Source organism: Contarinia nasturtii, unplaced genomic scaffold (assembly GCF_009176525.2).
Source record: "Contarinia nasturtii isolate CC-2019 unplaced genomic scaffold, AAFC_CNas_1.1 Cnas_scaffold_129, whole genome shotgun sequence".
In the NCBI taxonomy this organism is placed as follows: domain Eukaryota; kingdom Metazoa; phylum Arthropoda; class Insecta; order Diptera; family Cecidomyiidae; genus Contarinia; species Contarinia nasturtii.
The window spans coordinates 8,568,718-8,584,609 of NW_022197486.1; the positions used below are offsets into that span (position 1 = coordinate 8,568,718).

A 15,892-nucleotide genomic window follows, 5' to 3' on the forward strand; every position below is an offset into this window, starting at 1 on the left:
TTGACCACTTCTTGCTTTTAATTGCCGCTTTGAATCTTTTTCACTTTCAACGAGAAAGAGTGAGAGAATGAACGCCAACTGAATTGTTTGGATCAATTCCAAAATGGCTTCGCTTCCAATTGAACGAATAAGAGAAGCACATTATTGTCGCTTCGAATCAAAATCATTTGTTCTTTAGAAACCATAGATTGACTATATGCATCTAAGCATCCACAGTAAGGGCGATTGAAATACAAAAACTAAATTCAAAATGAAAGAAAGAGAGGGGAAAAAACATCAGCACATAAAATGTGCAGAAAATAAATTGCATGGACATTTGGAAAATACCAAGAAAAAGAGCAAAACCGATGAAAAGTAGCGCAATTTTCTATTTGTATTGTATAAAATTGGTTTTCATTAAATTGTAGATACAATACACAAAACGACAATAACGAAAAAAAATGAAAAACAGCGTCAGCAACAAACAAACGAAGAGAAAAAAAAAACACATGGAATGGGACACGATGGTATTGATTCAATTTCTAAAATGGCTCTGTTAGTCGCGACACCATGCAATATTTGAACGTTTCTTTTTAATAATATCATTTTTATTGTTTGCATTTGTGTTCGATTGTATGTTCTTTTTTCTCTCTTAAGTGAATTGAGTGTCGGTTCGATGGCATCGCCATCGACATTCATCGATTTAAAATAGAAATCGATATGAATGTGCGCATAAAAAAAATAACCATCCACAAAGTGAATTGAACACATTCTCAAAAAAATGACAATCACGATGTGAACAAATTGCAATACAAAAAGCAAGCGAACGAGATATACATAGCAAATAAATTCAAATCATAAACACCGGGAGCGTAATATACAAGTGCAATTTTAGTTGAATAACGAAAACGATGGGTTGCATATAAATTTCCTTTGCATGCCCGTTGATCACAACACTGGGCACTCTTTCTCGCCGTATTATTTTATTTTGCTTCATGCTCTGAGAATCAGGACGGTTGATAAAGTTATTCGAAGTTTTTTTCCTCCATAATTTGGTGAATAGAGTACTTCGGCCAAGGCTCTCTCTCTATTTACCATTTTCAATCAGTATGGTGTTGTTGTTTTTGCCGTCGTTTTTTTTTCTTCACTTTGCCCCTACATGAGTCTCTTGTCCTACCCAACAAACATTTGTTGTGGCAAATTCATCCATTATCGGGCATATGTTGACGGTCAATATTGGGGTTGGATTTGTGTGTAGTTTCAGTCAATTTTACCGTCAAAATGGAAAGGAAAAAAAGAAAAAAAAAAACAATTCAGTTAGATTGAATGCAAAAATAAACTATCAATTCAATAAAGTACTCACCTACGGGTTCTTTTATATTCCGCACAGCCCTAAATAGGGACCCGTACTGCGGTCAAGGGTACAATAGAAATCCTTGGATTTAAACTATTCACGCCTAGTAACTAACAAAATTGTTAAAATATTCTTCTTATGATTATTGTTGATTTTATGCTGTCTATCAGTTGACATTGTTCGCATGGTGTGGATTGTCAGGTCTCTTCAACGAATCGGGCAATGGTATGCCAAAAAGACGACACATTCCTATAAAATCAGAAATAAACACAAAACATTAATCAATTAATATGAACACTGAACACCTAACGCTCTGCTCTCTATTCTCAATTTAATATTAATACAATATACAATTATGCACATACCTTTGAATAAAATATTCTTTGCGGCAACAATGTCACGGTGCCAAATGACTACGTGCTCAATCATGTCTTCTGGTGCAGCATCACCCAATTCATGGTATTCTCGAGTTAATGACCAAGTTTTGAAGATAACTTTTATCTTTGGCACTAAACGCTCGATGTTCTCACGATCTGGATTGATTGCTCTCTCTACAATTCGCTCTTTTTTAAGCTCTTGTCTGCTCAAATTCGTCACAATTATCGGTGGTAGTCCAACAATCGGTTTTGGTATGCAATTTCGACAAATTTTGAATCGATGATTTTTGGTTTCTCTTGGAAATCGCTCGTGACAATTGGCACACGTTATTGATGTACCCCATTCATCTTGAAAACTGACCTTTGTGTGCTCTTGTTTCTTGAAGCTGGTCGCCAATTTACGCGTTCCTGGGCATCTTTTCCGCTTCTTTATGCCCCATGGCCGATTTGGTGCCATTTCTCCAGCACCAATCCAAATCCAAGACGGTTTGTTGTTCGTTACCCGCATGGCAACTTTATCACTTGTTTTGGTAGCCTTGATGTGGTGATCGAGATCCAATCGTGCATATTTTCGAGTCGCATATGCTTGCATTCCCATTCGTAGCATTTTGATGCGATGCAGAATGTACGCTTTCCATGTGGATCCACGCGGCGATGGTATCACTGGGTACGACTTGAAATCCATTTGTTCTTCTTCAACAAACCACCAGGTCAACCGATCAGCCTTCCGATCTCTCTTCTTCTGCTCGGTTTGCCAATGAAATCGTGGATTGGATATTTTAATGTTTTCCTGTTAAATAATAACGTCAAATTTCAATCACGTTCCAAAAAAAAAAACATTGTAATAACAAACTTAACTTACCTCAATGTTTGACTTGATATGGCGGCGCACAACGGCAACCCACGTTTTCTCGTTAGGATCGATGGCACTAGCATATGTCATGTTGTTAAATGTGGCCTGCTCCGAATTTTCCACCCAAGCCTTCGCTGGCTTCTCGTACAATATTGACACGCAAACACTATTGGTGATGATTTGCGAGTGAAACCGCTTCTGCTTGCCGATTTGTTTGATTTTATCCATGTCGAAAACCAAATTCCACAATTCATCTCGATGGCCGTACAAGTAATAGTCCAGTGTGTATTTGTTCATTCGATTGGTCAGCGGATTGCGAGAACTTGGCACCACTCCTAGTACAGTGTTCGCCAAATAATACATATCTGTCATATCCAATCGAACGTTTTTCAGTTGGAATCGGCATAACGGGACAAGTGCGAAATTGTTCACTTTTGGCGGTCGATTGTTCGTTATCAATCCATCGCGACGGAATGCATGCCATTGTTGTGCATATTGATGAAACACTTCGATTTGGCGTTGCATTTGACCGAACATCCACAGTGATTGGAACCAATTGTCCTTAACGAACTCATTGACAGTGACCGGAACCAATTGTTCATTATGAACTTTTTGACACTGCCAACCGATTCTTTCCAGTTCATACAATAAAATGTTCATCTTATTTGTTCTCTCTACATCACCATGTGTCAGATCTTTGTTACTAGTGGCGTAAACTTTTGCGTTTCGTATATCGATGCCGTCGAATTTTGATCCATTGTATTGATGGCCATTGATATTCATGTTATAATACCAGCGTTTCATTTGAAAAAACGATTCAACATGTTCTGAACAATGAGTGTTGAGATTGGTCTGATTATTTCGAATGTGATCTTGGTAGAAATAATTAAAACCATTTCCCAGGCATTCTTTATCGGGCCATTCAAAATTCTCTACACCGAAGTGTGCCTCGACAATGTTACGAAAAGCTGGCGGCATTAGTTCCTCTCTGTCGACTTTATCGGCTAAAACACCGTTAAAGCACTCGATGAAAAATGTTTTACCGTTTTGTAGAAAAAATTGTCGGTTCTCATCATCGATGGCTTCTTGAATTTTGTACAACGCCAACAATGATGCCAGTGACGAAATCAGTGTCATTTTGTAGCTTCGATGATCCAAAAACTGAATCACTCTGTCGCGATATTCTTCCCGTATGATTGACTTGACGCCTTGTTTTATGACTACAAGGTTCTTAATGTCGTCTTTCCTTTCGGGTGGACTGTATAAATGAAACGAAAACAAAGAAAAACATACACACTTATTTAAAAAAAAAACTGGTCACAAAACAATATCGCGAAATTGCATCGAAAATCCAATGAAAAAAAAAACACAGAATAAATATTAAGAAAAACAATGCTTACATATTAAATTGATCCTCTCTTGATCTTGTTCTACTCATGGTTTAATCAATCAATCACAATTTCTGGTGCTTTTCCAAATACTATGAGATAGTTATCACTATTTTCGGTTGCAATCAATTCGCATCAATTTCACAATTCAAATTGTAATTTTTAATGTGTTTTTGTTGGTTCTGCTTGTAAACTGCCTGACGAAATTCAATTATTATTATCAATTTAAAGTTATTTTTCTGACTTGATGATGAGATTTAATGGTATTTCAAATAGCTTCACAGCGCGAACGGTAACTTTGAACTAAAATGAATGCACAAATGCACCGCTATTTATAGCAAATTATTGCTGTATTGCAAAAAGTCAAGCCTCGAAAACTAAAATGACTGGAATTAAACGATTCTATTGATACATCAATATATGCAAAAAATTTACAATATTTTCATTCAACAACTCAATCACTCCACTTTGATTTGCCACAAAACTCTGCCAAAAATGCATTTTTAAACAGGAACATAACAAATCACAAACGAGAGAATTGTCGAAATGGTTTTTTTTTCAAATGTGTTTCGATGATTTGGAATATTAACAGTAATACTTTATAAATGTTCTGTCGTTTGAATTGAAAACAGAAACAGACACAAAATATTTCCGCAAATATATCCATCACATTTCGTGAACACACGATATCGTTGTATCAAAACACTGACGAAGCACATCACAAAAACAAGCGGTGATCGGAAATACTGTTGTACGGTCAAAATTCTACAGTTTGTTGCATTCGCACTAGTATTTCGTTTACAGAAAAACAAAAACACAAACACATATTATATTGTCTCTCTCACATGTTTCGTTTCTTTGTGCTGTGACATAAAAAAGCCACTGATACAATATTAGCACTAAAATCCATTTGTCTTATTTTATCATGTTGAAAACTGAAATCGGTTGTCATTTTGAATTTAATTTGTTTGAAAAAAACAACAACAACGCACATTTTCTGACCGCTAATAAGAACAAAGAAACTCGTGCGTATGAAAATTCGATTGGAAATCATGGATATACTCTACATTCCGTTTGACACTAAAATGGCCACATAATTATCTTTGTGAATGTGTGACTCTCTCTGTTGTGCATTTGTGTGTGTACAAACTTTCAATTGTTTATATGCGCGACCGGTTCAATATTGCATGTTTCAAACCGAAACACCGAATGAATTTGTTTATATCACTTTCCCTCACACACACACAAACTCTGTATTCGTAGCGATATTTGACTTTTTGAATTTGTCCAACTGAATTTTAGGCGACGGAGAATGCAATCGTATGAGATTGTTGTTGTTGTATACCAAAAATCATCTCTTTCTAAACTGGCGGCACTTCTCAGTATAGTTTTGGCCGCAATAAAAAAATCAATCCCGTTAAATATTGAATAGAGTGATTTGTTTGTTTGTGATACATGTTAAATCGAAGCACAAAAAATTCCTTTGCTACATTAATTCTGTTGAAAACTGAAAAATGTGAATACAAACTTTGTGTGTACTCCAGTTGAAAAGAAAACAAATCTGAATGGCAACTCATTATATTTCGTTGTGATTTTGTGTATTGAAACATTTTTGTCAATACACTGTAATTTTGTCGATGTGTGATGTTCAATATTCAACTGATCCTTGCCTTCTTAATGATGCTGGACATATGTATGAATATAAGTGATACAAAATGCAATCAAACAGCGAAAACAGTCGATAGAATTGTTGATATAAATTTTATGTAAACAAAATCGAACATTTGAATCTCATGTTACACATACTTTCATTTTTTAAACGAGTAAGAGTCAGCAAAACGCGCATTGTATCAATACCGTTGTATGCTTTGAGATTCAAACAAAAACGGCAACACATTTGAGTGAGTTTGAATGAGACTGAAAGACTAATAGGAGAAATAAATTGTAAAATGTTAACGTAATAAATGAACAATTTTATTGGAAACTATGCATATAATCAACTTTCCATTGACACGAAAATTACCACCGAAATGGGTGAAAACGTTACATTTTTCAACGTTAAAATAGATAAAAAACGTTACATTTTTGTTTGCTGGGTACACACAAATTTCTTCATTCGAAATGCGCTATAAAAACGATGGAATTTTAAAACGCCCACAATATATCGATTTACGGTCATTCTTGTCGTCGTCATTCGTTTCTCTTATTATATCGTCGTACGACACGCACCGCGAGCAAACCATTTCAATGTAACACTCTCATTGCATTTACTCACTTGTTAGTCACATTTTCCCGTCTCTGTGTCTCTTTCTTTCACACTCACCACTCTTGGTTGAGTTTTTGTTTTCCATATTTCATTTGGTGTGCTGATAGAGAGCGTGGCCAGAGTATTGGCATGTCTCTTGTTTCTGTCATTTGATGTGATTAAAAAAATCGTTTTTTTTTTCTTCGATTTATTTATTTTTGTTAACTAGAAAAACATTTCAGTTCATTTTCTGTCTTGGTGTATGTATCTAGCTTTGTTGGCTGGGAAGAGTATTAATTGGCTCAGCACTTGTCTTCTTAATGATATTTCGCTGTTTGTTCTTCATAATCTTTCCGCTGGCATTTTTTCCACTTTATTTCAATCCTCGGTCGTTCCTTCATGCGCTCTAATCTGGATGCAACAAATCGTTTTTGAAGCACGAAAAGTATGTAATCTTTTAGACGCATCGAATGTAGCGAGTGCATTATTGAACCAGGAAAAATTTACTGGAAAATGTTTGCTACATAGAGACAGAAAGTAAGGGAGTGAGTGAGAGAGAGAGAGCAAAATGGATATCTCGCAACAATATCATATTGTTTATGGGATTTCAACACGGAAATGTGTACAAAATACATTTCCTGGCATGAATAGACTCATTCTCCCTCTTACACAAGAGGTGAAAAGAGAGAGAAAAAAATGTCGCGATTTTTATTTCGTGCAACAAAGCAAAATCGAACAACAGTGGAATCGGAAATATTTTCATGTTCTGCAATTGAAATTGATTCGTTTGCCATTACATACAGATTCGGAGGAGGGATCGTGTTTAATTTCATTTTTATTGCACTCAAACGATCGATTGACACATAAGAGTGCGCGCAATAAGTTGAACAGTCTGAACGATGAGCAGCAACAGAGAGAAAAGAAAAAAACGGTATACCAGAGAGAAATCAGACTCCGTTTCGTTTTCGACTGCATGCGGTGAGGTTATAATAATTACCTATTAAATGTTGAATGCGATGGAAAATCAGCTTTGGAATCGTAATATTTTGCCTTCTGTCAGCAAAAATCGTCTTAAGCTGGTTCGCATCGACTTGCGCGACACACATACATAGATAGATGCAAGCAAAATCGTATCAATGGCAAGCACAAAAGAGGAGCTCACCAAACTAAAGCACTTTATAGTTTGTGCACCAATCGTGCTAATTGGTATACGTGCTGCATTTTGATTGTTATCCAGTTTTACTGTGTGTATTTTTTTTTATTCTGTTGTTCGCCTGTTGTCGTCCCGTTCATTTCTTTTTCTCGTTGCATCGTTTGCACACGCGACCATTTGTAATTATGACCGTATTGGTATAGTGTATGAAATTGTTGGTGTTTGCTACTGCAGATCGATATCTTGAAAATGCCATACACGTATGATGACGAGATGAAAATGTTCGGTACTAGCATTCAACATATTTCAAATTGCAAGCAGTTAGAATGTGAGGTTTGTGAAACAAATGCTCGCTTATTCGCTCGCCAAAAGCATTCCATCTTTCGAAATAATTCACATATTTTTCGTATTCAGCGAAATTTTACTCTCTCTCTCTCTCTCTCTCTCTCTCTCTCTCTCTCTCTCTCTTTGACAGAAAGCGGTTTATTTTCTTTTTATCAACCAATTCAGGAAAAAAATCTGCCAAAAGAGCAGATTTTTATGTGGATACATTTAAAATTCGTTAGATATGGATTTGATCTTCAAAGAGTCATGTCAAATTGTTTGATCTTAAAATTAATGAAAATGCTTTTAACAAAAAAGAAAAATTGCGTATTCTCTAAACTCTTTTGTACAAATATGTGTCTGCTGTTTTAAAACCGCCAATGAATACGAATCACTACGTACCGTAACAATTCAACAATATTCATATCAGGATGCGGAAGAAAATTATTGTGTTTGCATTGAAAAATTGCCTAAAACCATATCTCTTTTTCTCATTCACTTTCCTGAATGTGTGTTTGACACATCTTTTGCCCGATTGGGTGTGTGTTGCGGTTGTGTTTTTGTGTGTTTGATTCACACCATCAAAGAGAAGTGGAAGCAGCAACAGCACATACGAAATATTAAAGCAACATTGAAAAACTTGAGTTATTTGCCGCATTGTTTTCTACAATGCGCCCAAAAATAAAAGACAAAAAATGAAACAGAAATGCACTCGGCTCGTAGCAGCAACCCCTCAGCTCACGTACGAAATACAATTACATTTTTTTTTCTCTGAATTACTTTGCCTGTTTTTCTCTCCACCACTGCTGAGGCCGATGCTGTTGAATTGTTCGACAACGGCATACACACACACCATGTGTATGAGTGGAGTTAAAAGGAAATCAGTTGCGGATCCCCTTTTTGTGTACTTCGCTTTCTTCCATTCATTCATCTTGCTTTTTTTTCTGTTCAGTTGTTGAAAAATGAAACTTGGGCATCGGATCCTCATCTTTTTCTCATATTGCCATTTCACGTATATGCACTAACTTGTGCGTATATATAGAATGAATGAGAGTATATGGATGCAATCAACGAGTTTATTGAACACGAGTGTTTCAAAAATCGTGATGAAAGTACATACACACACACTCTCATCACTCGTTGGTGCCTGGTTAAAATCAAATATAGATTCGGGAATGCAAAACGTAAGTAAAACTCTCTTTTTCGCTCTCTCTCTCTTCGACTTTTTTTTTTGTAAAATTTCTTTAATGCGGGAGTATAATCGAAGCATTTTCAATTGAAATAAAATCGAGCGCATTGAGAAAGAATTGAAAAGTGAGTAAGATATGAAAATGGAGATGCGAATACACATATATGACAAGGGGGTGGTGGGATCTTTGTTCTTTGTGAAAGAGATTGCTGGAATCGAAGAGCACAAAGTGAAAAGAGTTACATACACAGCAAATAGATACAGAGAAACGTTGGTAAAAGAGTGCGATAGAGACAGTGGATAATCTCTTTTTTTCTATCCCTCGAAAATTAAAGAAATATAAAAGTAAGCTTAGGAATTTTCATAAGATTTGGGATTTTATTTTGAACATTTCATCCGATGAAAGGAGTATGGGATGAGATCAAGTAAAATCTATCCATATTGATAGCCCTTTTTCGTCGAAACGATGACAAGAGATATAGAGATGTGAATAATTTGTGTTCGTGCCAAGTGCGATGCCACATTGAATTACGTCACACATTTTTCAAAGCCGAAGAACATAATCAAGCTCAACTGCGATTCAATGCATTCCATGCTCTTTTTTATTTCTTAATTTTCGGCTTTTCGGGATGGCGTGTGCATGTGTGCGTTTTCTTCATTTGTCGATGAAGAGATGTGTGTACGTGTCTTAATCATCGTTTATGAACCATTCATATGGTCTGCTGCATCGTGTGGTGGTTTCTTTTTCTCGCCCTATTTGTCATCGATATATACATACTTTTTTTTTTCATGGATGCATTCAGCCGTTTATCCATTCGGCATTTTCGACATGTTTCTCTTTCAATGCAGCCCAAACACACTTGACTGCGTATACATTTTTCAATTCGAATAATGTTTGTTGGCTCTTTTCACAGTGTAAATTGAACATAGACACTGGGAAATGCAATCCGGGTACTGTTTGAAACAGCACAAAATGCTCTATATATTACACAATGTTACGCAATCGATTACAAATTCGTGCTGACGCTTTACATTTCTTTTTTTTTTGTCCTCTTCGTCTTCTATTTCGCTTTCTTTTCTCTATCACTGCCATTCTTTTACGGCATCCGATTTCATTTTTTATTGTTTTGTCTTTCGTTCAGTGATTTTACTGGTATGGTACCTTAACAACAAACATATCGGTGCTTTCATTAATGTTTTGTTGCTAGGATTCATCGACGTCGTCGTTTACATTTTACATTTTCGTTATCGGTTTTCAGTTATAAAAGGAGAATATGTTTTGTGCAGACATGCACACATTCACTCAATTGTACGGTACATTTGATCTATCATCTAAGTGAAAACTGTTCGCCGTGTTGTTGTTTTTTTATTCCTTTCGTCTTCTTCTGCTCTCTTTTCATTATTTCTTTTGAAATATGGTGGGATTTAGTTGAGTGTGGGTACATTAAACATCGAAGGTCTCACATCGCTTCATGCCGCCGAAAAATCTAGCGATGAGAAATGCGTCAAGAGATGAAATGAACTTTGCAATCATGAAGGACAACGACACATACAAACACACACATGATGAAGATAGAAAATTAAAAAAAAAATCATGTGATAGTTTTCGTTGGTTGTTTGTTATTGTTATCGTGCTGGTCTTGCCGCGTCACTTCATATTTTCATGTTATTTTATTTTCTTCGGTTCGGCTTAAATACACACAACATTTTTCGATTTTATTATTATTGGTCCCCGTCTTCGTTTTCCTTCTCGTCGTTCGGCTCCGTATCTCCGCATGGAGTGTGTGTGTCTATGCACTGAGCGTCTGTTTGCATTGTCTGCATTATCTCATCAGCCAAAGTGAATATTTACATGTGTGGATGGAATTTTTGTATGTTATGTCATTGTCACTTTAGTTTTGCCTGATAAACATCTCTCCCGAGAGAGAACATTTTCTATTACCTGCTTCGTCATCATTATTATTGCTCGTGTTCGTTGTGTTCATTGAATCGAATTTTAAATGGTCGTTCCGATGAACACGGCACACAAAAACACAGTGACCACAGGATCTGCCGCATCCTATAACTGAATTGAAACATGGCAAAAGAAAAGTAAATGGAGAATTGTTTTGGTGCATATTTTTTGTTGTTGTTGTTGCTGCATTTAATTTATATTATGCTCTGCGAGACTTCTTTGTATATTTGCAGAAAATGTTTCAAACTTTTGGTTTCGGTCGACATTCAATTTTATTTTCCACGCTCCCTTGACGCATACACACATTTCATATTGTACACTGGCTTCTGCGGGTGGTTTACTTTCTCTCAACTTGATTTTCTGGGGTGACAGTGTGAGATTTTGATTTAACACTGCAGCAGACGATTAAAGTTCTTCATTTTCGTCGGAAAAACTTTGGAAACGGCCTTTTCTGTGGTTCCAAACACCAAAAAACTATGCAAACAATGCCAATGTCCAATGAATTTTGTTTGTTTAAACAAACGCACATGCATAGGCAGGCACCCAGTGGAATGAACAGTGTGCGGTAGTAGTCAACTCTTTGGTGTTTCATTCTGTGTGCGTTTTTTTTTCTTCTGGTTGTTGTTTTTCAAACGAATGACCAGGTTTTGGTGAAGGCAAACAGAGAAATGCGAATGCCAGAAAAGTTTTTCACACCAGATAAGGCGCCCCTCTGAAAATTGTTTCATATTTTATGACAATAGTAAAATTCGTCAAAATTTTTCGTCCGACACATGAAGTGGCTACACACACCGGAGTACGCAATGCACACACATACACACTCACGTAAAACAAATAAACAACACATAATTTGATTGAGTTTCATCGGACAGTTTCGATTTTTGAAATCACAACATACCCTTATTAATTGTTGTCATATTATTATTAACAAGCAGCCCACAACTGAATCATTAATAAGTATATTTCCACATGCCTTTCGGTCAAACGAAGGCCAATACATAGTTAAAAAAAAGACATCTGTCGCTTATTATTATCATCTATCCATCTCTCTAAAATGTATGTTGTCAAAAAAATGTGTTGTTTTTTTTTGTATTTTGTCTCTTCTTCAACTGACATTTTTCCAAAGCTTATTTGGTTATTTGATGTTGTCACTTATTTAGTATTTTGTTTCTCATTTTTCTCGCTTGTTTTCGTTTCTTTCTTCGTTCATTCATTCGTTAGACACTGATTCCACGATATGGAATCTTTCTCTTCATTTTTCCTCTCGCCTTCTCTTTTCGGCATGTTTCATCGGTATTTAGTTTTCTATTTCATTTCGTCGAAGTAATAAATGTAAATATTTGCTGTTATTATGTGTGCTGCTCTTCTGTGTCTACCAAATATCAATATGCCTTAAGAGTTTATACTATGTGTATCTCTATTTCTGGGCTGTCTTCATTAAGACCTTTTGATATATGCACAATGCACACTACACATGTTGTCGATGTCGTTCTTTCTCTTGCCCATTTCACATTTATTTTCCATTCGGTCACAGTGATCACTCACTCTTCTTTCCCTCCACATACATTTCCAATTTATTTCGCTGTTGCTTCGATTTGTTTTGTCATCGTTTTCGTGTATATGTATGTGTGAATCGTGTGCACTGAATGCGACTTCTTTGCTCGGCTCCTGTTTAAAAATTCACTGTATTCGGGTGTATGTTATTTTTTTTTTATGCATTTAACACAATTTTTTATGCCTTTCGTTTCGAAAAATATTTCCTGCGAAATTCAGTAACGCTTTGTCATAAGCAAATATACATGCATATGAAAACATTCATGTTATTCAGATAAATTGCCTTTCGGCTGTTTGCCATACGACAGAGATAGAGAGAGAGAGCATTCCAACTGATTTGGTTGTCATTTTTTATTTATCGCAATGCTTAGCATCACCAATTTGTGCTACATCCAGCGTTTGTTAAAACGCAAGGCGATAATTAGGCGTTCTCGATGAAGTGAATGACAACAGCATGCGAACGAACGACATCCACAATTTATCGGAATTCAGCCAAGCATTTTCATCGTTTGACTTTGCTCTGAATTTTGTTTTGACTATTTAATATTTTCTTCTGTTTCTATTCAATTCTGTTTGCAAAGCAGCTGCTTGTCGCTGCGACTATTTTTGTTTCTAATTAATTAACGTGAAAAATATTCCCGCTGAAGTCATAGCAATCTCTTTCGTAACGCAAAACTTTATTCAATTAAAAAAAAAATTCGCCCAAGCCTGATGAACCTTAACAAGAAATGGATGCGGTTTCAATGCAATAGCGAGAAAATATTCGTGTCGAATTTCATCATCATCACTCAAGATGTGCCGCCTTGTAATGAATGATTGATGCTATTGGTTTGCACACCATTCAAAACCGAATATTGTTCATATTTAATTTTTCGGTTTTGTTTTTGATGAACAGTTTACGGCACACAGAGAGAGAGAGAGAGAAAGAGAAACTCATTTCCTGTTTGAATATAAAATCCATCCATAATACGGTGCTGCTGTGTTGTTACGACTATTTTCCACAATGATGTTGAAATTATATCGTTTTCACCACTTGATTATCCTTAACGCATCTATTGTGTTTATTTCAATTTATTGCAAATTTGTGTATCTCATATTTGTTCTTGTGCCAGAGCGCTTGATCTCACCAATTCATTCACTTACGCCTCAAACATGTTCATATTCAGCAGAAAATAAAGAACAAAACTTTTTTACTGTTTGATCGAAATGGATGGTGATGCCTTGAAGCAGTGCACAAGTCAGTGTGTGTAGCTGTTGTTTTCATTGACTTTGGCATAAAATACACTGAACGAGCATAGAAAGAGTTGAAAAAAGTGAAAACAAAAAATTCACCAGCGTAAAAAATTGCAAACAACAGTAAATAAAATTAAAGTTTGATGCTGATGAAACAATATACTTTTCTATCAATGTGCAATTTAATGTCTCGCATGTCAGATAAAGTAAACGAACCCCAACAAAATGCAACGCACAATGAGTCGGAAAGAGTAAAAAAATATATATTAAATTTACCCTTTTTTTCGAGTGTCAGGGAGAGAAAGCAAATGTTTTGGAAAACTTTCTTCATCGTCTTCGTCGTCGTCGTCCGTATCTCTCAAGCAATTTGGTTTGGCATGTGAAGCATGTTCGTGCATCGTAACCGAATTTCAAGGTATTTTCCGCTTTTATGCTTATACCATCGGTTGTCTCGATAATTCGAAACATCGACACAATACACGGAACGTGTTGAAGGAGAAAGCAATTGAGATAGAAAGAGAGGAAACAATCGAACTTGTTATTTGCTCACACAAGTTGATCGATTATGATTGATGTGAAAGGACGTGTCGAATAGATTGAAACAACAACAAAATTCACCGTATACCAAAAATGCCATCAAAACAGATTCTGTGTGTTGGCTCATTTCTCAGATCTTTGTGCATGGAAAATTCACTTCTCGTCGTATATTTCCGCTTCGGTATTCCGCTTAAGCAAAAAGTGAGAATCTGAGACAATGTTTTTGAATACATATAAAAAAACGCACACGATATTCCGTGTAGTTGTATCGCTTTGTTATAGCAAACGGTAAAGCAATTTGTCCGTGCGGATTCTGTTACAATGAACGAATAGAATTGAATAAATTATGCTACCACGAGCCCGATTGTGCCATCGTGCGCGTTTCAAATGGTATTTAAGAAACAACACCGAAAACATCCGTCACTTTAGTGAGCGAACGGGGGATATTTTAGTATCAAATTATTGTATGCGTAAGTAACATAAGTCACCGCACATAAAACATACAAAAGGAAGAAAAAAAAATAACTACTACTAAAAACACACACACACAGTTTTCATGTAAATTGTTAACATATTTCTTTCGTCCCGGAAATGTTTAACGAAGTTTTTCGGGTCATATGATTGAATTAGTTTTTACTGACTATATACCTGATACCTGATTGTGGTGCGACCGTATAGTAATGTTAACGTTATACACATTTCTTTTTTAATATATAAGAGCATTTTTAGTGGCAATATCCATAAAATCTGATAAAACAATGATAAGCCAAGAGCAAATAGTACCTGAATAAAAGTTGGATAGTAGTTGACTGCGATGTTGTTGGAATGGTTGGTTGTATGTCTGTGCAATGTTTAGTTTATTTCAAGCCATCCATTAATTTCAATTGAATTTCCATAAAACTGTACCAGTTTGCAATGCAAGAAAAACCGCACACTGAATCTTCATCGTACCGAATGTCAGCGACAGTGAAGACAGGAGACTGAACGAAATTCTCATTTCATGAGCGCGCATCAAAATGTCGTGATTTCTGGAAAACACACACAATCTCTTGTATGGATGAGCAAAGAGTAGCAAGATATTTTAGAGAGCAAGCGGACAAAAAAAATAATAGAATGTTACAGAAAATCCGTTGCTTGTATAAGAAAATAAAAATACTATAAATCGGTCTAAGAGTAGAAAAAAAAACTCTCTCACATACAGAGCATAATACCATGGCTTATACTAGATCCAGCAATGTTTGACGTTGATTTTACATTGTTTCCCGTTTACTCTCACTCGAATACCACGAATCCTGCTCTGGCACACTAATATTGTTTGTTTTTTTTCATGCAAAAAAAAAAGAAACATTAGAAGCTGCCACCGTCGCTGCTGCTTTTCATTTTTCTTCAACGATTTTTGTTGCCGCCGCTGCTGTGCGAGTAGGATTTTCTTGTTGTAAAACACATTTTATTTGTCTAAAATGAAATAGAGCTGATTCGTTCTCGTGCATGATGCGCTCGCGCGCTCACTCGTATACTTCTTTAATTCGATAATACATAAATTTGAATTTATATAAATGTATTTATTATTATTATGCACATATTCACAATGTTCATGGTTATGTGCTTGTGCTTGGCGATATGTTTGACGATTGTCTGTTCCGTGCATTAGTCAAATTCATTTATCATATGCGTGTATTTGTGTATATGTTGTATCTAGGGGTTGGTACTCCGCGACCATGTGTATGTGTGTAATTTTTTTTGTAATCTTTC

General features: G+C 35.9%; 2 protein-coding genes across 3 annotated transcripts in view; one reads left to right on the forward strand and one right to left on the reverse strand.

Annotated features, from left to right (window-relative positions):
* LOC116348173 (protein slit) overlaps nt 1–15,892 on the forward strand; it is a 141,047-nt gene that overhangs the window by 50,938 nt on the left and 74,217 nt on the right. The gene's annotated exons all lie outside the window — the stretch shown is intronic.
* On the reverse strand, nt 1,344–4,304 carry LOC116348188. Its single transcript, XM_031779105.1, has 4 exons — nt 3,964–4,304; nt 2,573–3,821; nt 1,699–2,500; nt 1,344–1,582 (listed from the first exon to the last, which is right to left on the reverse strand). The coding sequence occupies exons 1-4, from the start codon at nt 3,999–4,001 to the stop codon at nt 1,500–1,502; spliced, it is 2,172 nt and encodes a 723-aa protein (XP_031634965.1). The 5' UTR covers nt 4,002–4,304; the 3' UTR covers nt 1,344–1,499.

Coding starts and splice junctions, on each gene's coding strand:
- LOC116348188 (XM_031779105.1), bottom strand. CDS start 4,001: ATGAGTAGAACAAGATCAAGAGAGGATCAATTTAATAT. Junction 3,822..3,963: donor AGAGAGGATCAATTTAATAT/GTAAGCATTGTT, acceptor TCATTTATACAG/TCCACCCGAAAGGAAAGACG. Junction 2,501..2,572: donor ATATCAAGTCAAACATTGAG/GTAAGTTAAGTT, acceptor ATTATTTAACAG/GAAAACATTAAAATATCCAA.